This window comes from Sprattus sprattus, assembly GCF_963457725.1.
Source record: "Sprattus sprattus genome assembly, chromosome: 19".
Classification (NCBI taxonomy): Eukaryota; Metazoa; Chordata; class Actinopteri; order Clupeiformes; family Clupeidae; genus Sprattus; species Sprattus sprattus.
Window position 1 is genome coordinate 6,674,366 of NC_137917.1, and position 26,122 is coordinate 6,700,487.

General features: G+C 41.3%; 1 protein-coding gene across 1 annotated transcript; it reads right to left on the reverse strand.

Moving 5' to 3' along the window:
- Positions 1–14,144: 14,144 nt before the first annotated feature.
- Positions 14,145–17,512, reverse strand: LOC308380102 (serine/threonine-protein kinase pim-3-like; the record flags this gene model as incomplete). Its single annotated transcript, XM_080857378.1, has 6 exons — positions 14,145–14,236; positions 14,915–15,091; positions 15,424–15,802; positions 16,014–16,064; positions 16,529–16,623; positions 16,960–17,512. 6 exons carry the CDS (start codon positions 17,510–17,512, stop codon positions 14,145–14,147), a joined length of 1,347 nt encoding a protein of 448 aa, XP_080713504.1.
- Positions 17,513–26,122: the final 8,610 nt, after the last annotated feature.

Below are 26,122 nucleotides of genomic sequence, written 5' to 3' on the forward strand. Positions count from 1 at the left end.
TAAAATACCAGTGTTTCTCTGCAAAACTGTTAGGGCTGCCACTTTATTGAAGGTGTTTAATCTTAATTAAAGAAGCCTGACTTAATGAATGGTGTTTGCTCGTTATAAATTAGGAAGAATCTGTAAAATAACAGTATTTTTTGCTGAACTTGTAGTACTGTCACTTTATTGAAAGTGTTCGATATTAATAATAAAAAAATCTGTAAAATAACAGTTTTTCTCTGCTGAACTGTTAGGGCTGCCACTTTATTGAAGATTTCTAATCTTAATTAAAGAAGCCTGACTTAATGAATGGTGTTTGTTCGTAATAAATTAGGAAGAATCTGTAAAATAACAGCATTTTTTGCTAAACTTGTAGTACTGTCACCTTATTGAAAGTGTTCGATATTAATAATAGATACAAAAATCTGTAAAATAACAGTTTTTCTCTGCTGAACTGTTAGGGCTGCCACTTTATTGAAGGTTTTTAATCTTAAATATCGAGGAAAACATTGTAAAATAACAGTGTTTCTCTGCTATACTTTTAGTACCCTAACTTAATAAAAGGTGTTTGCTCGTAATAAATTAGGAAGAATCTGTACAATAACAGTTTTTCTCTGCTAAACTGTTAGGGCTGTAACTTTATTAATGGTGTTTGATTGTATTAATTGAGGAAAAATCTATAAAAAAAACAGTTTTTCTCTGCAAATCCTTAAATGGAAATATCTGTAAATATAGGGTTTTTGCACTTTATTTGAATTAGGATGTTTTACTTTAATTTTGCGGTTTTTGTTTGGCAGCCGTAGCTGCCAGTAATTTACTGTTTTTTTACAGATTTTTTTTTTACAGTGTAGGTAAAAACCTTCAAAATCATTTTGGGGGTAAAAATGACTTGTAATAAGGAGAATGGCGTCTGTACCACTGCCACAGCATCCCATGTATGCCTGGTACTGCACTGTGTAACTTGAGTGGACAGTGAGACCCCTCCACTTTATGGTACCACCTCACACGACAATTAAACCCTTTGATTAGGCAACGAAGGAACCGTTGTTGGAAGAATGGAGCAAGAATAATAGATAGGCCCTCAGGAGTAGATAATGCCAAGATAATAAAAGAGTCGAGTAATGTGTCAATTCAAACTAAGCTGTATTTTTAAGTATACTGTTCAGTGACAGACAACTATTCTTTTGTCATATGCTTTCCCACTCCATCTGATGGCTGAGGTAGTCAGGGCAACTGAAAGGCCCCAAGTAGACAGCATTAGGCTGAGAGCAACACAAAGCGGGACTATGAAGTGTGTGTTGACACTTAAAGATGAAAAATAAATGAAAAAAACATACCAAAGGCACTTTCCTTTTGTGTTTGTGCTTGAGGACAGCCACATGAAAAAGTAATTACCTATCTTGAATAAAAGTTGTAAGTGGTGGGAGTGACATTACAGGGGGCTGACAGTTATGGTATGCTAAAGTTGACATTTTAACTGTTTAAGCTGAGAAACATGGGTTTGCCTGCCAATTGCTCACAGTTCAGTTTTTTTTTCACTGTGATTAAAGTCTGGAAGCTCTGTTGGCAGGAAGGATCACAGGGTTTTGGTTATATCAGGCAGGCCAATATCAGGGTTTTAACCCAGGAAACAAGCAAACTCATCACTTCTAGAACTCAAACTTGACATAGTAAACCCCTTTAGAGTTGTAGCTGACGAAGGAAGTGGCAGCAGGTGTGCAGGCAGGGTCAGAGCTGGTGATTCGCTCAGCCACCTGTCAGTCTGTCGGGAGCCCAGAAGGATACTGTCTAGAGTAAGGGAGTGGATAAACAGGGAACGGAGCACAAGGCAGACACAACATGACAGGACACAGGGAAAACATGGACAGGGACACAGGGAAAACATGGACAGGGATCTGGAGGTCCTTTTTTTTGTTACGCTTGTTGCCCTGTTCACTTACTGGTGGATAACAATTTTATCTAGTTTAACTCAGAAATACTACAACTAGCAGCTGGTTACATACATCATAACACCTACAGCGGGAGGCAGCAGAATAACAGTCATCACTAGTCTGTAAACAAGGGGCAGTCTAATAGCACAGAATTCCCTCAACCATTCAAAGGGCAAAGCTGGCCAGAACTGAAGATTATATTTTAATGTGTTCCAATTCAAGTAATAGTTACATACTGTATAAGAAAAAAGAAGGAGAAGATAGTCCTGGCTGGTGTCAGGAGGTTGCTAAGCAACACAATTTGTGAGGCGAAGCATTTGATTGCGAATAATAAAAAACATCAGTAAGAACCGGTGTTCTTTTTGATATAAAGTCATATTATATACTGGTATTATTGTTCCACAGCGACTAATCTTTTATGCAATCATTATTGACTTGTAGTGGTTGTTCGAGACAAACTGATTGCGCAAGTTTATCGTAAAAATCATCGCTAAGGGTAGTAGCACAATCAGTTACATCTAAAAGGGGTTGACCCCTCAGGGTGCAGCTCCAACAGTAAACGTCTGCCGGAAGTAACTGTTGGGTTCCTTTACTCTATAATTACTGTATGATAGAGGTCTTGCAAATGTGTAATAGGCGATCATAAGACGGGATGTAATTATGTCTTCTTGTACAGTCGAGTCATTATAAGCCTGCTCTAAAATGTTAAGCAATTCCTGAGAGCTGCAGCCCAATAATGTAAACTCTTCTTCAAAGCTTGGCCAAAGAGTGGCATTCCACTAATTATAAATGATGGATTAAAAGCTGTACTTCTTTTGTTGCAGGAGGGTCTTAAGGACATCCATGATGAAGATTAAGAGCATATGAAAGAGCATGATCGCTCATGAGGGCTTATGAAAATTTTAGCCTAAAAAAATTAACGAATCAGAAAAGCAAGGAGCAATTACTGCCATTTGCACCACAGGGCATCTCTCATTGGGAACACCTGGTCTCCTCATCTCAAGGCAGCTTTGTTGATATCACTCAGAGGAATAGGAATTCATTTTAGACTACCTTTAACCCAACACTAACACCAACACCATCTATGCACAGGGCTCTGTGTGAATTGAAGCCATCTATAATAGGTTTGCCAAATGATACAGTGATTATAACCGATGTTAATATACCAAGGGATTAGTGGTTTGTTTTGGAACTTTTTAGAAGGGGATGACTAATGACACACACGCAGTGGGTACCAAGGATGCCTTTAATTATGGCAGAATCTATTTGAAGACCAACAAACAGCAACAGTAGGTGATGAGGACGATGGGGACATGATTCAGGTTGCATGTCCACTCGACTGGTTATTTTTTAAAGTGAGACTGTAGAATGACATCATTTTCCAACCTCCATTAACAGTCAGCACTGTTATTTGGCTTCACATGCAGCCTACAAGCTGTCATAGAATCAGAGGAACCAAAATCCAAATAACACTCAATAACCTGACTGAACCACTGAGGAGTGCTCTTCTGGTGATTATGAAAAACACTGTATGAGGTTTTCAGTCCCAGTAGGGAGAAGGGACGTGTGTAAGGAGCCTGCCCGTCAATCACTCACGTAATGAGTTCCAGTGACTAATATTATGCTTTAATGGTTTGTGCCCTGTGTTGTTTCTCTGGTTGCCCAGACAGTCTCTGCTTAAAAGACCCAGTATCCAGCCTACATTGTTTTCCATAGGCAACCACAAGCTGCACTGTTCCACAGAGAATGACATTTTCTGTGCTCTGTGAAAAGACACTTTAGAAAAATCCTGTCAGCGGGCATCATCACCCAGAGACTTTTCAAGATTCATTTTTCTCCCCGAGAAGGAACCTAATCAAGCTTTTCTTCAAGAGCTGAATAGCCCCCAAATGACATTTTCAAAAGAGCAGTCACATTTCTGACAAGGAAGATTGGACACGAACAAAGACGTGCCTCATCACTGTTCAGGTATTAAATTAGACAATACGGAGTTCCTACTTTGTCATGTAAAGCAATCAAATACATTTGTGCCATCTTGTTGTTTTTTTCTCCTGCCTCCACCTCGTGTTTATGCGGCATGAATGAAAACACAGAGACATGAATCCTGCCTCAAAACATGGGTTTACAAGGGAGGAAAAAAAAACATGTTTGAAAAAGGCAGTCCCTTTGTAGTGGAAGCTCTACCTGCCTCATGAATTATTAGACAAAGAGAGAGAGAGGAGCTGTCTACTTTCATCACCTTGTGAATCACTCAAGATTAGAGAAGAGAATAGTTCAGGAGTCTTTCCTTCTTTGTATGAGCCATCCACTGAGTGGGAGGCATCCCCATTTCTGTCCTGATCCCTTCACAGTCTTTGTGACTAAATGAAGCTGCCCTCAAGCGGTACCTGACTGGCCAACCTGCCCTACATTCAGTCGGTCCCACTGTGGATTGCTATATGGGGAAATGATGTCACTTTGAAGTACTTGACATCTTCTCCAATTTAAAACTCATGATTGCTTTTATAACGGGCTCTACTTGACTTCTGAAGCTGCTGATTAGGATAATGACAAGTAGTGAGGAACTGGTTTCCACCCACTCAAGCATCAGTTCATGCACCCTCTCACACAAAATGAAATCCAGAAGATCAAGCGTTTGTGTCATCAATTTGACTTCCAGGACTTCTTAACTATGCTACTACGTATATACTTATATGGATACACAGTCAAACCATTGATTTATCCATGTGTGAATTTAAAAGGTGTGAGTAACTAGGAATTAACTCTCTCTCTCTCTCTGTGTTGTTTAACATTATGTCTTCATCTTATGTCAAATTCTCAAATTTACTCTACTTAAATAATCCTAGAGAACCAATCTTCCAAAATACACCTCATAAAATAACAGCCTAGAGTGAATAAAAGCAGGGACTCAGCATTCTCAGCATTAGCTTGCCTAAAAGTTCCTCACAACTACTACTTTGCATTGACTGCATTCTGCACAGAAAAACATTCAAAATCTGCCGAGGCAATTTATATGTAAAGATATTTTCCTAGACTGTGTCTCTGTGTCCAACTCGCATGATAATGGTGTGCGTGTGTGTGTGTGAGTGTGTGTGTGTGTGTGAGAGAGAGTGAGAGAGGAACAGCGTCTCGCCTGAGGCTATGCTGAAAGCTGGCACCCCAGATGGGGCGTCTGGAGGAGGCAGATGAATGATGAAGACGCTGAAACACATGAGACAGAGGGTGATAAGGACGGGTAGGAGTTGCAGATTGAATGTGGTGTGTGTGTGTGTGTGTGTGTGTGTTTTTGTGTGTGTGTGTGTGTGTGTGTGTGTGTGTGTGTGTGTGTGTGTGTGTGTGTGTGTGTGTGTGTGTGTGTGTGTGTGTGTGTGTATGTGTGTGTGTGTGTGTGTGGAGATACAGGGGGGGGCGGGGTGCGGTAGGGAGAGGGAGGGTAAGGAAGCTGGGTCATGTTAGGAGAGAGGAGGCAGTAAACGAAGGATGAAAGCCAGTGGGTTTGCAAGACACCAGCCTCCGTTTTAGAGAGCCTCCAGAAATCTTGAAATTCCGAAAACAAGAAGGCAGAGATAGGGGAAATTGAGTCAAAAATAAACCAGCTCACCCTGTATAACTTTAGCCTCCTAACTAATGTGTCTGAACCTATGTTTACCCCAACAAATGCAACCCAGTGAGCTAGTTTCTACATTGCTTGACCTTGTTGTTGTTCTTTAAATTGTTGTCTGTTAATGTTACATGTTATATGTTTTATTGTTAGTGTTTTAGAGTTTTATGTTATTTTTTGGTTGTCTGGGAATTCCCCGCCCCTTCACTGCATTTCATTTGCTCAGTTAGTCTGGCGAAGTACTAAATGGAGGTCCACTTCACTCACGTAATTGGACACGCCTTTAACCAATCAGACCAACGATACTATACAACGATCGGTAATAAAGCAAACCCATCTTTTTTCTGTATGAATTGTTCCAGAGCAGGTTTCTGTTCTATTTTCAAAGAAAACTTGCCTTTGAAATCATCCAAGACAGCCGCGAGAGCAGTATATAGTTTGCTGTGCTTTTCTCTTTGGTTTCGCTTTTGTTACGTAGACGTGGTTATTTTAAATCCGCCAATGGCGCGCCAGGCAGCCAAAAGCCAGTTTGTGATTGGTCCCAGAGATCCTGAGAATGCTGTAGTGAAATGCTGTGCAATCTTTGCCAGACCCACTTCTCAGGCAAAATCAAATTTGCCGGAAGAAGAGGGGCGGGACTTCCCAGACAAATTTTTTGGTATATATTTTCTGTATGACGTCTACTGCGTACAGTAGATGATGATGCTGGCCAAGTCGTAAGAATTTTGCTGTGCTGAAGCATTTTGGTACATGCAACAATAAACACACTTTGACTTTGACTTTTTACCTGTCGGAAACTAAAAAATAAAGACATTTTAAAGACGATGAACATTATGACAAGATTTTTAGACTACCATATGATTACAGTGTAATGACTAATGTCAGTCATTATGCTAAAATACTCTTCATACATTTTCTACAAATTGATTGACATCCTGGAAAAAGAAAAGAAAACACAGTCATTCAGGTCCAAGTACAAACACATCACTGAGATTTTCCAAGAGGAACACCTCCTGACAAGGTAAAAGTAAACAACAAATTGTCAACAGGAAAAACAACAGGAGATGACACACTCACAGGGCCAGCGGAAGGGAAGGTTCTGAGCAGAGAGAGAGAGAGAGAGAGCGCACATTTTCTTGGAGCTGGCAGCGATGTTACATTGAAAAGCCATTACTTCAAAGAGCAACTGTGAGAGTGCAAAAATAAATGTCAGCCAGCAGACCTGCCAGCTGTGGGTCTTCCGATAAGCTTCTGAACAGCGGTGATCCATTGGCACCAACTGCACACTCTTGATTCTGTTTAACACTGGAACAAGGAAATCATTAGTTTTGTTATGAAGGATGTCAAATACTCTCTTTCTCTGCCATTATAAAACAAGTGCTAACAGAAAGATGGACAAGAGCACTTGGGCTATTTTCCTGGCTACACACTTAGTGGCAGTTTGTTTAGAGCGGCCAAGCCAGACAGGAATAATGAGGTAAACAACAGTACCAGCTAAATACATTTCTTTGGGCACATCATCCGTATCCTTGATGGAAGGGGACCAATAAAGTTTTAAACGAATGGAAAGGGACAAACAATTTGGAGTCTTGGGAGTTTGCACATGTCTCGTGTCACACACACACTTTACAAACAAAACTGGGATATTAAAAAAACCTCAATACAATAGGTTACATGTCCTCAAATGTACCTTCCCAGGGTTTGTGTGCACATTAACGTGCCTGTGACACTTGCGGAAGACAGTCTGTGTTTATGCATTCGTGAGAGGCTGTTATGAGGACGCACTCATGGCGTGTTTCTGAAGGGACAGCGGAGATCTCTTCCCGTCCGTCAACCTCTTGTGCACGTTCCTGTGTGAATTCGGCGAATGCCGTTGCATTTAAATGGCTGTGCCCTCAGAGCTAAAGCGCCAGTATAATGAAGTGGCGTAGACAGACGAGGAAAGAGACCATCCCATCTGCCTCGCTTCTGCAACAGAATAGCAGTGATGGCTGGGAGCGATTTATGCAAAGAGCATAGATATTGACAGACAGATGAAATACTTGTTGCACGTTAAACATGTAAATGCTGATGAATATCTGCTAGTTAGAAAGCGTTATGGTTTAGGATAGCATTATGGAGGTAAATGGAGGCGAATAAGATGCAGGTAGAGGCATCCTTGTCAATGAATCCTCTGCCAGGGTGGCCTGAGAAATAAAAAAAAAAGTCTAAAAACAGATAAAAACAAAATGATTCAAGACTATGAAGCCAGTTGCATTTGCTCTTTTCAAGTAGGTGATTTCTATTAGTACTATGACAGAAAACTAAAAGGTGCCATTTTCCTCATGGTACATTTACCTTCTAAGATCTACTGTCAGTTCCAATCCACAGAGTTCTACAGTGTCTAACTGACAGTCTAAATGTGTCTTAACACAAGGGTTACAGATAACAAAGATATACAGATAATCGGTGCCCAAACATTTTTTTCTCAGCCTGTCATGATATCCAAAAGCATGTTTAGTCAATTAACTGGGAGACGAGGTGGATAATGATTCAATAATTATCAAATTAGCAGCTGCAGACACATCTTTCCATTTGCAACCTCTTTCTCCATCCATCACATTATCCTTTGTTTCAGCTCTAAATTATTCTGTGCCAGCAAACATATGGTTTATCCACAATGCACATATAATTGGTGAAATGTCTAATAGATTGAGCCCAGACGCTCTCTGTCTGTTTACTATTGACTGAAAGTGCTTCGGGTGTGTGGAATGCAGACAGTATTGACAGACCTTGAATTCGGGCTGAAATTGGCTGTGTCACTCCTTGCAAATTTATTCCAATCTGAAGATTAACAGAATATCTGAGACTAAACCGTTTGATTCGTTCTAACTTTGATTTTCAGAAACTATTAAAAGCCTTGGGGATTCATGTCGTCCCCTCCCAGCCCTACAATTAGACATCTATAAACAAAATGCATTCATGAGTCATGGCCTCTGTGTCCACTTATGGTTACAATTTCCATTTAATTGATCCTCTGGCATGGGTAGTACATAATAATTTGAACAAGTACAATGTTGTTTACTACATCCAGTAAATACTTGCTTATTTTTCTCCATTTCTCTGTAATTAAAGGCGTCTGCAGTGTTGATGTTGTTCAAAACATGTGCTCTGGCGAGGGATTGGAACCTTGACCTGCTCTGTTGACACATAATGTTTTGTTTGTGTGCAACAAGGAGAAGAAAATGGACCTACATGTTACTAAAAGTGAACACATCCATCTTTTCTAGCCCTGGCAATTCAGTGAGTGAGCATGAGCTCTGAGAGATGAAATTAAAATGATAACACGCCTGAGAAGAACCCCTCCTCATTCGGAACTGATGACAAAAACGATCACAGAGACTGCTCACCATCTGACACTGTGGCAGGTGCATGCAACACTCAACGTGCTACACGGCTGATCAGAACCGCATGAGCAATCTGACTGTGCCAAATTTCAAAATCCCACTAAGTGGGCTTGGATTAAATCACCACCATCTCCATGTATGAAAGACAGGGCTGGACTGGCAATCTGGCATACCGGGCGTTTTCCCGGTGGGCCGAGGTGCAATATGGGCCGAGAGTCCCGAATTTATTATTAAAAAAAAAAAAAAAGTTTTTTTTTTTTTTTTTAGAATTTCTTTTTTCCCATATAAAAGTTTTTTTTTTTAGAATTTTTTTTTTCCCATATAATGGTCTGACCGGCTGGCCCACGAAAGTAGTTCATGAGCGGCCCTATTGACACTGGGCTGGCCCAATCACATCCCCTGGGCTGACCCAACACCAACCCCTTTCGGTTTGGACCTGCCTACATAATGCATTAGGACGGGAAACAAACTCAGCGTGGCCCATGGCCTTGACATGCTTGACAAGCGCATGCTAGTCTGCGGCCCATTGGCTGTCTTCTTTAGTGACAAGGGGCTCGTCCAATCATATCACCAAACACCTTCTACCTTTGGCTTGGGCGGTGCACAGAAACGCACGTTTCGTTAGAATCCTCCAGTCCAAAATGGAGAGAAAGCGAAAAGAGGGTGCGGAGAAACTGCGAGATAAGAAGAGGCTTGCTATTCAAGCCTACACTGCCAAATGTGCCAAAATATCGGAAATGTTTGCCACGGCAGGGCCATCATCAGGTACCGTGGATGAAAGTGATAGGCCTACTGGTGGCGACAGCCAGGGAGATACGATACAACGACCTACGGTAAGCTTACTGATCATGAATTCAAACGTCTCTAAAATATGTTTGACTTAGGACCTATGTTCTATGGCCAAGTTCGTTTGCATTGTAAATACAAGACAAGTCTGTAGCTGTTGCTAGCCCTCAGCCTACTCTACTCTGAAACAGCCAGCCGTTAGCCTACACTCTATGTTGTGTGTTTGAGTGGTGGGCAAGCCCCTTAGCCTATTGGTGCGCGGTGCCATGTCAATGTTCCGAAAGCCCAGTATGAAACCTTATGAAAATATGCCAATTTGTCCAGATAGCGAATTATGATAGCCCGTTATACGCTCCAGTTTGCCCCCCGAAGTTCAGGGGCGTGGTACAAACGTTAGTGCCACCTCATCAAACGCGTTTCCTACAGGAGGAAATAGACTCCCTTCTAGGAAAGGGAGCAATACAGTCTGTACCTCTCGTAGACGAGAACAGGGGGTTCTTCAGTCGCTATTTTCTGGTTCCAAAAAAGGACGGAAAATATCGACCGATCTTAAACCTCCGTATTCTGAACAAAGCTTTAAAGTGTATGATGTATATTGTATTGTATTGTATTGAATTTACATTAATTAAGACCACCACCTTAACACACAAACTCTTGTTGAACTCATAAAGTAGTAGGTTCAGTGACGTGCGGTGAGACAGCTGTCTTCTGTAGCTTCTGCGAGCCCATGAATCAATGTTTCGTTGGAATCATGATGTAACGTTGTTGTAGCGGGAATACAGCAATGCTATTTTCTAATTGGCAGGGCATATGATTCTAGACTTCGCTGAAGTGACTGAAACGGTGAATTTTGATCACATTCAGCGAAAGTTAACAGGTAAAACGGGAGAAAAATAGGGCGTCTTTAGGCCGTCCTGCCTAAAAGTAGGGCTAGGGCTGGGCGATATGGGAAAAAGTTATATTTCGATTTTTTCCCCCCAAAATTTTCGATTTCGATTTTATATCACGATATGAACAAAATCACCCCAAATTTTTTTTGAAAAACGTGCATGCAATTTCCCGCATTCTGGTGCATTTTACCATGTTTTTCTTTGAGATGTAAATCATGTTATCAGCATATCAAATTCACAATTGATATAGGTTTGGTAGCCTGATAATTATGTTGGCTACATTCAAACTGACCACCTCATTAAAGTATGACTGTTCAGGTCAGAAATGGCCAAATGTGTATTGAAACCCATAGTCTTTAAGGATGGAAGCTGTCAGAAGTAAACGGTTAACGTAGGGGAAATAGTTTTCATACATGGCAAAGCTTGACAGCATGCCCAGCACACCAATGTTCATTTTATTTGTGGCATTGACATCATCTTTCGTGTGTGAGTCAAAGAGAGGTATACAAGTGAGTGACACATTAAAAAAAAAAAAATCCTCTTTTTCTGTGGTCTGCTTCTAGCGCGACGCTCCGATCAAATCAGAGAATGAATGAACATTAATGACAGTTGAATCTGCGTGCGTGATGAGGCTGCGTAGTACACCAGGGAAACGCGGAGTGGATTTATATTGCTGTGGGTATTCCCCACTGATAAAGTGGAACGGATTTAATTGTGAAGCAATAGAAAGAATAATGGACTAGTAGACCAGCAGTCACGCACGCACTATTTTGACTGCAAAAGTGGGGGGGGTCGAAACGACTTGTTTTGAAAAGTGAGGGGGTCTTGTCCCCCCCCAATTACATTGTCGCGACGCCCATGGGCTACGTGCGGCGCTGTATTCGCGGGTCTGTGAAAACATTGATTTTTTTTTTTTTTTTTTGAAGGCGCCGTCTAATCGAACGTCTCATTTAAAACCGTAGAAAAAAATTACATCGCGATTAAAATCGAAATCGAAAAATCGCCCAGCCCTAAGTAGGGCGTCCCATTTCTTCTTATTTTTTTGTAGACGATAGGGCAGATGCCCTGCTAGCTAAAAGCCTGGTTGGTGTGTAGACATTCGAGAGACCAAAGGGTGTGTTATCGAATTAAGTGGGCCGGTCTGGTTCAAAATGCCTGGGCCGATTTTTTGTCCCAGTCCAGCCCTGATGAAAGACATTAATGAAATGTTCTCAGAGTTTTCGACAGAAAGTCTCTTGTGAGGATTTAGGCTCCTCTAGAAGAACCCCAACCTTACAGCATACATTTATGTCTACTTTCACAGAGGTACTTCTGTTTTTATCAAGAGTTTGAAAGCTTTGCAGTTGTATCTCTTCTTGCCAATACACCATTCACTTTAAACTGAATAGGACTCTTTGAGCAGAGATTTCAAAGAGCAGTGAAGACATCCAGAAGGTTGCATTCATGTAGAAGGGAATGAGGGCTGTGAAGTATCCTTCTGTGAAATCATGTTTCTCCTCGTCTGGTGAGGCTGCAGTCAGTTCTTGGCTAACGTGAGAAACAACTGGGCATGATCAGATACCCACTGTTCTGGCTGCAGTGACTACAAAGTGAAACCTAGAGACTGACAGAGAGGGGGGATTGTCGGGACATGTTTGGCAAGAACCTGAGAATGAGAGACTGCCAATTGGAGATGGCAAGCGATGGGTGTTGGTGGCAGCCGACACCTGTTGTTTTGTACGACTAACCATCAAGCCCCTGTCACCACCTCCAAACCCCAGCTCCCTCAAACCTTATCCACCCGCCCCCTCCAGATTTCCAAGAGCCTGGCCATGTCTTCTTGTAACACCTGACAAGTTTAGATGCCGGTAATGGGCACGGTTGGTAGACGTGCAATGCATCAGTCAGCCATGCAATAACGACTACTGCAGGGTGCCTGGACAGGCCAACATTACCGACCATGATAGTACCACTTACCTTGTGTTAGCCATTCCACTATCAACTGGGAGTCATGTCATGTCAAGTCATTTTGTGACAGGTTAAAAAAAAAACTTATTTGAATGGGTTTCCCTTTATCCTTGGTTATCTCTATGACTCATCCAGTAGTCCATTCAGACTTGAGCCACAGGCCTTGGGCTTCTAATTTCTGATTTCTTTACCCAACAAATGCACGACCAATGACACCACACCTCCACACTGGTAACCTGGAGAAGCACCTTATCAAAATCTTTGCCTGAGGCACCTCTGAAACTGTAAATAATTTAAACTCCGCTCCCTATTACATTACCAAGGAAAAGCATCTGCAGCAAACACCAAGAATTATAAGTAATGTTCAATTAATACATATGTTATAGGATGGATGTTGATATGCCAGTGTAAGCAGTGTGAGTGCACAGCCTGGAGAACCAAAGGGTGCTGCACAGAATTGGATGTTTCAGTTGCTAGGTGCACTGCACCTGTGCCAGTCTTCTAATGGAGATGGGCAGACGAGGCAGGGAGCCATGCTGCTGGGACAAAAGAGAGTCATTTAGAGGTGAAGCTGGGGCAAACACCTTGCTGTCTGCGCTTTGCCAATACTTTGAGCTATTGCTGGATTCACAGGGAAAAAAACATTGTGGGGGTGCACTGGCATAATTGGCTATTGTGGGGAAGAGAATGTGTCAGGTGTGACTGTATCAATAGACACAGCTGATCCATTTTTTTTGCATTAGTGAAATCAGCTGATTCTAATATGTAAAAAAGGGGAAAAAAAGTGGAAAGGCGGTACCGATGTGAGCTTCAAAACAAGAGATCCAACTGGGGATGGGCTGAGAGGGAGAGTAACAATTCCATTCAAAGCCATTTAACAGCGCACCACCTGTGCGCATCAAAGGATACATTTTCTTTTCCATTTCAAAGAAATCAAAGAAAATGTTCTGTGGAGTTTCAGATGGACTAGATGACCCTCTGAAATGACTACTCTTAACTCCCCTCTTTTCTTTTTTTTCCCATTTATTTTTAACTATTTTTATTTTTTAACAACAGCCAGTATCAGTGGAGTGATATATTGGTACTGCTTCTGTGTCATGGCTTTCCTTTTCTTCTCCGCTTTTAATCTTTTTCTATCAATAAGAGTCCCTCTTCAGAGCTTCGCCCAGACTGAATGGGGCTCCAATGAATCCAGTCTATGAGCAGATGAAAAGACACACAAGATCAAAGGATAACATGAGAACACAAGATAAGATTCGAGGTGCGCCTTATGCATTTGTCAATCATTTTCAACACTCACTAATGTCTTAGATTGGTTTACCTTACACTTAACACTCTGTTAAATGACTAGTCATGGTTTCAGGGTTTCAGACTCTTGTACTCAATTCTATTTAATTTTATTCTATTTATATAGCGCCAAAACAATACAATTGTCTCAAGGTGCTTCACAGAGCCCAGTGCCTGAACTACTCTTACTTTTCCAATTTACTTTGCCAAATGCATGTAACATAACAGCGCTATATAAATGTGATGTATTATTATTATAACCATGCCAGATGGCTTACTGGTGAAGGCGAAGGTTAAGGTGAATGCCACACTGACCTGGGGCTGGACAGCTCCTCTACCGGAGCCAAGAGTGGAGCTCGATCTGCTCCAGTGTGGGCCGGTCTGACGCCTTCGGACTCAAACACCAGCGGATCAGGTCACTGCACTCTGTCATCAGTCACAATACGGGGAATGGGTTCAACATTTTAAAACTGCAGTGAGAACATTCGAGATTCTGGTCATTTTGATCCACAAGAAAATTGTTACATGTCCTGCCAGAGAGTAAGGAGCAGGACCATGTAGTGATTAGTACCAAGGATACTAATGGCATCAAGAGCGTCAAGAGCTCAGCTAAAAAGTGTCTTAAATGATCAACATAAGCATGTAAAACACTGAGGCACACTATGGGACAATGAGACAAGAAGAAATCCTAGCTGTTCCTTCGTGGAAGCCTGCTTAACATGGCTCCTGTTGCACATGTTTGGACTGAGCAAATGCAATAATAAACAGTGTCAAAGCTATATATATATATAATATAAATTTTGACTGTTTATTATTGCATTTGCTTTTTAATCTATGATCTTGAGCCCTGCCCTACATAAATATTTGATTTATATTTATTTATTATTTATATATATATATATATATATATATATATATATATATATAAATAATAAATAAATATAAATATACATGTATACTGTATATATACATTATAAATATATGTGCACCCAATGCCTTGTGAGGCAATTCAGAGGACTACATTTCCTGGACCACGCAGTCTTTCCCTATTATCCATGCTGCCTCACATCCCTGTGTCCACACTGTATGTATTATCTGCCTCACCTTGTGACAGGTCAGTGTCAAACCTCAGTCTCCCCTTGATAATGTGCCTGGGACTGTTGAAGGGGAGGTAGCCAGAGAGCATGCAGTAGAGGCTCACGCCTACAGACCACACCGTGGCTGGACCAGCATGATATTTACCCAGAAGGAACACTTCTGGAGGAGTGTAATCCAAGGTTCCTGCAAAATGAAACATACGGAGGGGGGTTAACAATGTCGACTTGGCATTTGTTGGGATTCCGGCAAATATGATAAAGAAGCCAACTTTCACAGCTTCAGTAAATAACCAGCATTCTTCTCAAAGCAGTACTGATAAGAAAAGATTTTCTCTTTTAGGGAATTCAGGCTTGTATGATTTAGATGTCATCTCACCCTCACATCAGCACATGAAAAGATTACACATGACACTAGAGATCAATGTGAATAGATACTTCAAAACATGATATTGGAGAAAAAAAAAGAGAGAGAGATGAAAAAGATTTTTTTATATCACACCACAGATCCTCCCTTACCTGCAAACTCCTTGTAGGCAGAGCTCTTCCACGGGCTTCCGCAGCCAAAATCAATCAGCTTGATAACGTGGGTGTCGGTGCGAATCAGGATGTTCTCCAGCTTCACGTCCCTGTGGAGAACGCCGCGCTCGGTGCAGTGGAGCAGGGCGCGGACCAGCTGAGCCACCACCCGTCGGGCCAGGGCCTCGCTGACACGGCCGCCGACGTCCAGGCAGAAGGCCAGGAGGTCCTGGCAGGGCTCGGGTCTCTCCAGCACCAGGGCGTACTGGGTCTGCAAGTTGAACCAGTCCAGCATGTGGAGGACGTGAGGGCTCTCCGGAGCGGAGCAGACGCGCTTCATCAGGGCCACCTCCAGGGGGAGAGGACCCTCGAACTCAGGCTGGAGAGGGATTGGGGGACAGGACGTGGAAAAGAGGAGATGAGAAGAAAATAAGGGGAAAGAGAATTTTAAACTTTCAAAATATTAAACTTTGACTCCAAACAACAAAGTTCAGAGACACTGAAATGCTGTAGGTTGGTATGACCTTAGAAAATAGAAAAGCATATTTCTAAGGCAGGTATTGTGTGAGAGAAATGGTGGAAATACTAACAAGTTTGATCTCCTCCTCAGCATGGAGTTTGGACACATACTTAATAGCCACCTGTCAAGAGAAAGGGCTCAGATTATGTAGTAAAATCATTCTCAGTTGGGCAACATCCTATTAAAATTAATTAGCTCTGTCTTTTCAGCTCATCACACATCTCACACTGCTACTATAATGGAGTCTAAATATGTGAAAATTACATATAAGTTTGTGAAGGTCAACACTCTCCAACTTCTGACAGAATATTGAAGGAAACACACCAGAAGTTTCTTTGAAAAGAACATGCATGGTTTCAAAGTGCTATTAAGAAAGTCTGCTATCAGTACAGCTCAGATAATGTGTGACTAATCCGTCTCTGGAGATGCCAGAAGCTGCTCCAGTTCACAAATCCTCAGCAGGCTTTAATATGCACCTTTTGTGCATACGCCATGGACTGGGGCTGCTGTTGAGAGAATGTCAGTCTCTGCCAAAGGTGTGTGGAAAGGTTGTGAGAGCATATTTACTAGTCGAGCTACTCTTACCGGTAATCCATCAGACTTTCGCACTCCAGCGAAAACAGACCCATACCCACCTTTCCCCAGTAATGATCCCTTCTGATAAAGGCGCTCCAAACGTGCTGTGAAAAGAATGTCGTGTTTAGTCCAGACGTAAACAATTATCTATGATGTGACACAATGGTGTCCCTTTTCATTTTTTCGATATCCAACCCAAAACTATGGTAGGTTTTCAGTAGCCTTACGTAAGTGCACAGAAATGTAGACTATCAAGTAACAAGCAATAAGTTCCAATAGTCTGAACCAGATGAATTCACACACTGCATTAAATTATGAAAGCTTCCATCAAGCTCTCACATTTTGTAGGTATAATAAATCAGTCTGTGTCTTTTGCACTACAAGCAGTCTTTCATCTGTTATATTTCTGGTTAACATAATGACATTTTCTGCATGAGAACCTTTGCGTGGGGCTTTGGCAGGTCTGACAGCATCAGAGGTCTTTGTGCTTTCAGGTTGATCACAGGACCGCTTGGACCTCCCAGACTTCCTCCTCTTTGTGGGTCGCTCCTCCTCCTTAATCAAGAGGCCAAACCTCTTTGATGGCCCAGGCGTCTCGTCTCCCAGGTAGGGCTTATGTGCAAGGGCTTCAGCCAGTGTCAGAGCCAGATCAGTAGGCTGGCTACGGAGACAGTATCTCTTTCCAGCCCTCTTGGACGGTGTGGCTGGGCATCGTTGCATTTTCCGCAGGGTTCCACTGTAGAGGGTCTGGAGGGTCTGGAGGGTCGGTCGGCCCCCTCCAGGGGATTTGACTTGGGAATTAGTGATGGAACTGCAGCTGGAGCTGGAACTGCATCCCAGCGCCAACCTCCGCATCGATCTGTTGGAGTTCTGAGACCTCTTCCTCTTTCCCCGACCCCTGTTCTGGCCTTTGCGAGGTTTATCATTGTCTGATGCTGAGGAGACAACAGAAAAAGAAATATTTACCCTCTCTTGATTGCACTGCTTTAGCATTTTAAAACATTTGTACATTTGAGTACATCATGTTAAAAGTAATCATAGAATAGTAATGTATTAACCTGAAGACATAGTTGGGGAAATGAGCACAGACCTAAACCGAATGGTTTAAGGCCATACAGGCCCACATCATTTTATGTGACGTGAGATGAAGACACACGCACTGCAGATGACGTCACAATGCTTTATGGGTTGTCACCGTCTTCAACAAAGTAGGCCGATATGTAGCCTAATGTTTGCAGTAGTATGGATGTACGCGTATAGCATTTACTTCCTGTCACACAAGCCGGCGGAGTTTGAGCTTCAAATATTTCCAGAACTTCAGTGAACCAACAATGAACTGTCAGACCTTATTACCATTATCTCCACGGTGTCGGCGATGCTGTCGTTGTCAATTTCACAATGTCACTCATCAAACTGATTAGGCAGTGACTGTAGGGAAAAAAACGGCAACTGTCAAGGGGCTTGCGTGACAACTTCACTTAAAACAAATCACAAAGGTGTTCATGCCCTCTATGACAAATTCTTCAATAGGCTAAAAACAAAAACAGTTGTGTGGTGACCTGTCAAGACGATCATTTGCGTGAAGGCTTTGGTGAGACGTCATCCCGAGTAGGCTGGTGCCCTCAATCATCATAGGCTATGCAATGCTTATACTGTATGTGTGGTGAGTGGGAAAAGAACACTATGGGCCTGATTTATGCGAGCGCTTCTTAATCTGCGTTCGCAAATTAACGCATGGTGTTTTTGCGCATTTTACTTGGTATTTATCAAACCAGATCGCGCTGGGCAATCTGTGTTTACTCCGCCCTATATAGGGCCTGATTTACTAACATTGCGACCGCTGCTTAAACTGCACATAAACGCACGGTGTTTTTCCGCATTTTCCGTGGTATTTATTTAGGAAGAGAAAATGAAGCTTCAGCAAGTGGAGATAGATATATTGGTTCACGTTCGCTCAATCACTGAACCTGATTCAATGTGTGCGCTGCTAAAATGTTGTTCTGCCCGCCATCACCTACAGCAAGATGTTTAAAAGAACACGATTATAAAGAATATGCTATTGGTGGCATTAATGCATAAACTGTCTATTATAACAATATAGATGTGTACATGGCGAGATTAATAATTTCTACAAGGGACATGGGTTCACTACAATATATATGGACGTGGGTGCAATCAATGGTTCCTATTACGTTCGGAAAGTTTGCGATTTCAAAAAAAGTCCTGTTTGATGTCTATAATTTCAGCTGTGGCAGTGGGGAAATGTATTGACCAGTGCGCCATAGCAATGCTTCGAGTACCTGTGTGAATATTTGTGAAGGCTGAGATATATCAACTGCTGATACTATAACTGTTTGAAATGATCCGGTGCCAATATTTGCAATGTTTACCAACTGATTGAATGGAATGTGATCTCCGGTTGGAGGGTTAGATGTCATCTCTGATCTGGTTCAGTAATTTAAGTATTGCGTGGCTGGTTAACCTGTACCGTCTAATGATTCGTGGTTCATTTAACTGAAAATGTGTTATGCGAGTTGAAAAAAATATTTCTGTGCGCTGTCTCTGTCTTCTTTCTTCGCCTTTCTCTTATCACTGCTGCCATATCAACGTTTTCAGACTCAATGAAATTGCGCTTCCTGGTTAAGACGTGCTTTTATGAGGCGGAGAATTAGCCTGCAAATTGGAGACGTGCGCTCCACAGGCAGTTTAGTAAATACCACGCATGACATCATTAGGCGCACTTACCTTGTCTCCACCCATGTAAATTGCACCTCACGCCTACGTTACCACCCACCTCCAAGTTACCTCCCCTGTTCACACCCACAGGCGTTAAAGGCACCCAGTGCAACTTTATGTAAACATTCAATGAAAAATAAACATTCAATTTCTAGTCTTTTTTACACATAGTAAGTTTCAATAACTCCATACCATTACATATTGACATTCAAGGAGCAAAGATGAGACGTCGTTGTGTGGTGAGAACTGATAGAAAATCGTAAACAACAACAATCGCCGGTGGGGAGAAGACATTTTTCCATTGACTGGAAGCCTGCTTTATTTATTGTAGGTGACAAAAATGGCGGCGATTGTTGTTGTTATCGATTTTCTATCAGTTCTCACCACACAACGACGTCTCATCTTTGCTGCTTGAATGTCTGTATGTAATGGTATGGAGTTATTGAAACTTACTAGTGTAAAAAAGACTAGAAATTGAATGTTTATTTTTAAGCCTCGAAAGTTGCACTGGGTGCCTTTAATATGCGCTGCGGCCCATTAGTAAATACCGTTTTATGTTTACGACCGCTATTTTACGCCAGAAATGGGCGCAATCCTGTTAGTAAATCAGGCCCTATATGTCCATCATATACACACCACTGAGTACATTTTCCAAAAACCGTACATTGCCTACGTGATGAAAACAGTATAATTTAGAAAACCTGGTCAGTGGTAAGACTATTTGAAATTGTCTGTGCAACTGAATACTCCTAAGTGAGTTTTAAAATGAATTGCAAATCAGTGCATCAGAGCAAGGTGTTGGCTTAACCCAACAGAGCTCAAAAAAGAAGATTTTACAGAACCCATGGGTTGATTCTTAATGAAATAATACGTTATAGAATAATAAATGTCTTCTTAAAATGATTGGTTTGAGTAGCCTAACATAATTTACCAGATGTGTTGTATTGTTGTATAGATGTATTGTTGCTATAACGCTTACCCAAGAAACACATGGAACAAAGATTAGTAATAATAGATCAGAATCAAATTTATATTCTCGTCATTATAGAGTAGCTACTTGCATGACTGAAAAATGGATTTGCCCAAAAAAATGTAGAGTAGTGTTCCTGGCAAAATGTTAAGGTAAAAGGAGATACTATGCAATATTTGCAATATATTTTTAATTAGCTATTTGGTATAATTTTCGTATCAATTCTGATGGAATATTATCATGTGAGGAACAGATGTACACACCTGTAATTCCCACTCGACATCCGGCCTATGCACTAGGTTCAGGTCAGAATACAGGCGAACATTTAAGAAAGTCCTTCAAAGCACACCGTCTCCAACAATAATCGCCAAAAGCAAGCTTTTATCAGTGCTAGGTGGGCTGTTGGTGGTGTTTGTCGTTGCAGGATTGTTGGACAGTTTTGGGTCTTTGCTGGCTTTGGAACTCTTGGGCAGTACTGCTGTACTCTCAAACATTAGCAAACCAGATGTCAATGGGGATAAGACTATGATTAAACATATACAAAAACAAGAAAGTGACAAGTGCTTGTATATATCTTAACACGTGGGTGTGATTGGGTCTTTCCTTTCATGATCCCTGGTATTACAAGTGAGAAAAAAGAAGCAGAATGAGCAAGAGGTTACCACTTTAACTAATAAGCTCGTTTCATACTTTCGCTTGACAGGGAGCTTGGCCATTTCACCCAACAGTGCTCTTTTTTTGTGTGTGAATCATCTCTGTTCCTGCATTATATTCTCCCCAGACAAAGTGTACCCTACCCTTGGAAAGACCTGTCTGGTTCCACAGAGCCCACAGCTATGTTGTCTAGGTTTGTACAATTATTTAATGCCTCCTGGTATTTTAACTTTATGACAGTTTAAAACTTTCCCCAGTAGAACTTTCAGTGTGAAATGGGAACACTTTGCAGTCTTATTCAAGGTACAATTTCACTTACCCCATCATGTTGCACACTGGCAATAGTTATAATGGGAGCGCTCCGGGGAATGCTTTTTGTTTAATAAAAGGCCACAGGCTGGAGAGATTTTATAGAAACCATCAAAAAGAAGTGTTGTTCTCAGTGTATGCTGAAAAGAGCTTGTTCTCCGTGCACCTGGAAAAGGGCTCATTCCATTCCTCAGGTGCCCCACATTTCATATTTCACCATGGTAGAATAAAGCGAACATCAATACAAATCTGGCCCACATATGTTTTTGTCACGCCATGCCTCACAAAAATGGTCTTGCAGTGAATTCGTACAAAGATAGATGAAAAGGAGGCTCTCTTCACTGCACCATCACTGTGTCCTTTGGTTACACCTCGATCTGCAACGTATGATGCACATGCTACTGATCTGTGATTTCTCTCCAACTGATTGGGATGTCTCAGCTGGGGACTGGAGGGGGGCTGGTGTAAGACACAGCGGGGTTCAAACAGATAATACCACAGTTTTATCCAGGTACTCTTCTGGTGCTGCATTGTTGCAGGGACAGCTAAGATGAAAAAATGTAATAAACTAATTTTGTACATCCTGATATTATCCTCTAAGCTTTAACCAAGCTTCTTTTAAAACTAAAGTTGTATGACTAATTTTGCTAGTACCATTTCCCATTCATTAATATGTCTTTATCGATTATATTCTTGTGAATTATTTGACTTCTATGACACAAGCAGACCTGATTGGTAGCAAGGTTAATACAAACTAAAATAAAAATAAAAACGAGTTTTAAAAAACACAAAAACTAAATAAAAAGTACAATAATCATAGATGATCAAGTACATAGAATTAATGAACATTTCTGAATTATAATAACTAGTGCAGTGCCCGTAGGAATTATGCATTCTGTAGTGTTAGCAGACGCAGGTGTAGCTGTTGGGTAGTGTAATAGCAAGACATATTTGCACTCCACATAGGTACAGGTTACACTGAAGTATTATTGTGATGCATGTTTTCTTTTCATTAAGAAATGTTTTAATGTAAGCCTTTTTGGAGATATACCAACAAATAAAGTTTGAGATTATGTAGTGGATGCAGTTGAATATAGATGTCAACGTTGCTGTCTAAACTATAAACTAAATGTCATAAAGAAAGAAATTATTTTAAATGAAGTTATGGTTGAAATAGGATCACTTCTTTAGTGTAGGGTAAGAATGGTCATGCAGTTGGACTCAAATGTAGGTTAATTTTATTGAAAATATGTAGCCTACTGTACTGTATGACTTCGATGATGCTAGCTTTGACAGCCCACTCTCAGACAGATCTTAAGCTAATAAATGTCCTTACAATGGGAACACAGTTTAAATACTCTGACTGGAGATGGCGTTACTATCCCCCACCCGAATTCAGTGCAGGACTGGGAGGATAACATGACAACGTGGCCCAACATAATTTACAGCGAGATTTGCGCTGACTGGAGATGGCGTTACTATCCCCCACCCGAATTCAGTGCAGGTCTGTGAGGATAACATGACAACGTGGCCCAACATAGCTTAGCGAGATTTGCGCGTATTTCGTGGACTCCATAGCAACAGACTAGCCTGGTGACACCAGCCTACGTATTTCCGCCTGAATTGATTTCAAGCTCATACTCAGTCTGGCCCAACCCCATTGACAATCGTCTCCAGAACTCAAAATTTTGCAGGACCAATCAGCGAACAGTTCAGAGCTGTGAGGCAAAACTCGCCTTGGAGGAAAAGACACGAAAAGCTATCGGAAAAGTTGTCTCAACTCTCGAGAACATCAAAAAATTAAAAGGAGAACAAGAGTATTTTCTTGTAAGTTTTATGATTGGAAAGGACGTCGTAGCTCTTCTCCCAACTGGCTTTGGGAAGAGTTTAATCTACCGAATGCTTACTAAACGTTGCTGATTGGTTAAGGGAACTCTAATGATTTTAAACCTCAAGATAAGCACCCGCCCATCTCGGAAACCAAAATGCATTGGGTTGGCCCAGACTGAAAGACGGAATGAAATGGAGTCACAGGCTGGTAATGGCCAGGCTAGCAACAGACGGGAAAGCAATGGACAATCTGAAAGCCTCCGAGGCTTATCAATAAGCTACCATTTGTAGCGGTGTATACTCAATCGATAACCCATAGTGCCTAACGCAAACGATGAAATAGAAATATCTCGCAAACTATGAATTCAGAGAGAGAGTTGTATAGAGTAAAATTCATGCGTTTTGCATATGCCATGAATAAGTGCTGTAATCACAGTTACATTTCAACCATGCTTATGAAATGAGTTTGCCAAGTTGTAAGTCGAATAAGTGCAGAAATGTACTGTAAAAATACGCTATACTAATAAACAATATGCACGTTTTGATGGATTACTATTCCCTGTCTGTTAGATGACTGTACAACTCTAGACATTTCTTTGAAACTTAATATAAAGAAGCTTAAAAATAAACGAATAGATAAAATCAATCACTGTCTTAAGATAACCTGAACAAAAGTCTGTATCTGTTCACCAAGAAGAATTTGAATGCGGACCTCCTTATCGTATCCAACGCTAATCTGAATTTTGAGTGAAGGCAGGATAGTTTAATACCGCTACGCGTATATGTTCGATTGTGATGTAATTTAGGTGCACAATCGGTCAGTGGGACTTGCTACGGGAAACGATAACCCATAGTGCCTAAGGGAAACGGTAAAATACAAATATCTCGCGACCTATGAATTCAAAAATCTTCAAAATCAAGGATGCACAGGTTCATGACATGCGTAAGCTACACACGAAATCTCATAACTAACGTAACTAACGTCAGGGAGATACGCCCTAGACTGACACACAGAGATTTCTGGATTTATAGATAGATAACTGTGATTGGTAGTCTAGGCACAGGCACAACGACAGGGTAGAATGAATAGTGGTTTTCACAAGCTGTGAACAAATCCATTACACCCAGTATTATATTAATTTCATCCTCTAATGCCCACTCATTTGAGTGTGAATGCATTGTGAAGGCATATGCTGAAATGTTCACACATCCCTCCTCTGTCTCATGCAGCTCAATGAATTCCACTGAAAGCAAATCAGAGTTCACAATTAAAAAAACGCAATATGACAGTCACCGTCGTTCTCAGTTGCAGGTTGTGCATTAGGAAATATCAGAATATCAAATGGAATTAATATTAGAGGAAAATAATCATTCAAGATGAGATTAAGATTTTATTTCAATCTGGAATTTAAATGTCATATATATCTCCGAAACAGTATGTAGCCCATTGCCATTAAAACCTGAAAGTGGCATCTAACCTAGATCTAAAAGGTGCAGGGCAGGTCACATCACTGGTTAAGTGTATACTTTGATTGGGCAGTTTGGATCCAGGCCCTAATAATAGTTATTAAGGGATGTTGAATTGCACATTGTGCATACTTACTGTGTCACTGGCTCTGTGTACCCTTACAGACTCAACAACCCATGCCTTACACAGATAATTATGTTTGTATGACTTCGACTCTTTTAGCATTATAAAAAACCTTGATGGAAAAGATGGACAGCAACTGTCCACAGGGCTGGATGCTTTTAGTGCCCAGGTCTCATTCCTGAAGCCTTGCGTTATTTAAACATACCAGCTGCAATGTGGGCTCTTTGTTGAAATTAAATATTTCTATGTAATGAAAGTGCCTGCAGTCTTACATCTCGTCTCAGACGCTCCTAATCAGCATTTCCTTGTTGACTTCTACAGTGCCCGAGCGCTCAGGGCACTACACAGAAAAGCACTGAAAGTACTTCAGGAACACATACATCTATTTATGAAGCTGGCTTCACAAACAGAGGCTGAAACATAAATTGTCGTCGACAATTTCATGCGTCCACAGCATTATTAACATCCAAATAAATCCAGGCTGGCACCGAGCTATCACTTTAGTGCCCACCAGGTTATCACCACATGACCTTGGGTCAATTAGTGATAATGAGGTCAGACAATTGGAGGTAGATGTTTTTCTTGGGCACCGACTCTAATGAGGATGCGCCGTAGAGGGAATGGGACATTTTTGTTGTGTCAGTAGGGGGTGCTCTTCTGCTTTCCATAACAACAGTTATGGGCTGTTTGGGAGTCCAAGCGAGAAAACCATGTAAACACACTCAGTAACAATCATCCACAACAATGGACAACCATGCGTCTAACGTTCTCTTTAAACAAACACGCCAGCAGTCGGTCCCGTCCAGGCTATCAGCAGACAAACAGTGGTGTGTTGACATATGATTCTGCCCGATAGTGAATATTTTTGAGTATGTGAGTACTGTGGACTGCTCTGACATTTTAAGAAGTACACAGCCTTTGAGGACCCTGGAGAGGGCCGGGAGTGCTTGGCCTTAAAACGTACTATGGTTTCACTTTTCATGGTTATCTGAATCTCTTAGAGAGTCAAGCAGCTTTTAACTGCCCCTCACAAGCACTCAGCAAGGTGCTTCCATCCATTTTTAAAGTGTCTGTTTTAGAGTCGATTTTAGACTTGGGAAAACGTACCAATCACAAGAAGAAGAAGAAGTTGACTGTTGAGGGAAAACAAAATAAACAATACTTTTTTATCTAAAACCTTTGCTGAACCGTTGTGGCATTTAGTCACCTGCTCTTTCTGCTTCAATACAGTAGCAACCATGAGAAATCAATTAAATGTGTCCACACAACTCATGTGGACGTCATGGTAACAGCATGAGCCAGACCAGAGGAGAGGGGGAAAACAGCTAGCCCTTTATTCATCATTTTCATTAAGCCTTAGTTTTATGTTTATTCTGTTTAAGTCATGCATGTAAAAAAAAGCTTCAAAGAATGCAGGCTCCAGCTAATGCGGGTGTAGAAGCCTAGGATCAATAGATACTGAAATTAAAAAAAAGAAATACCCTACTATTCAGTTAATACCACTGCACATTCC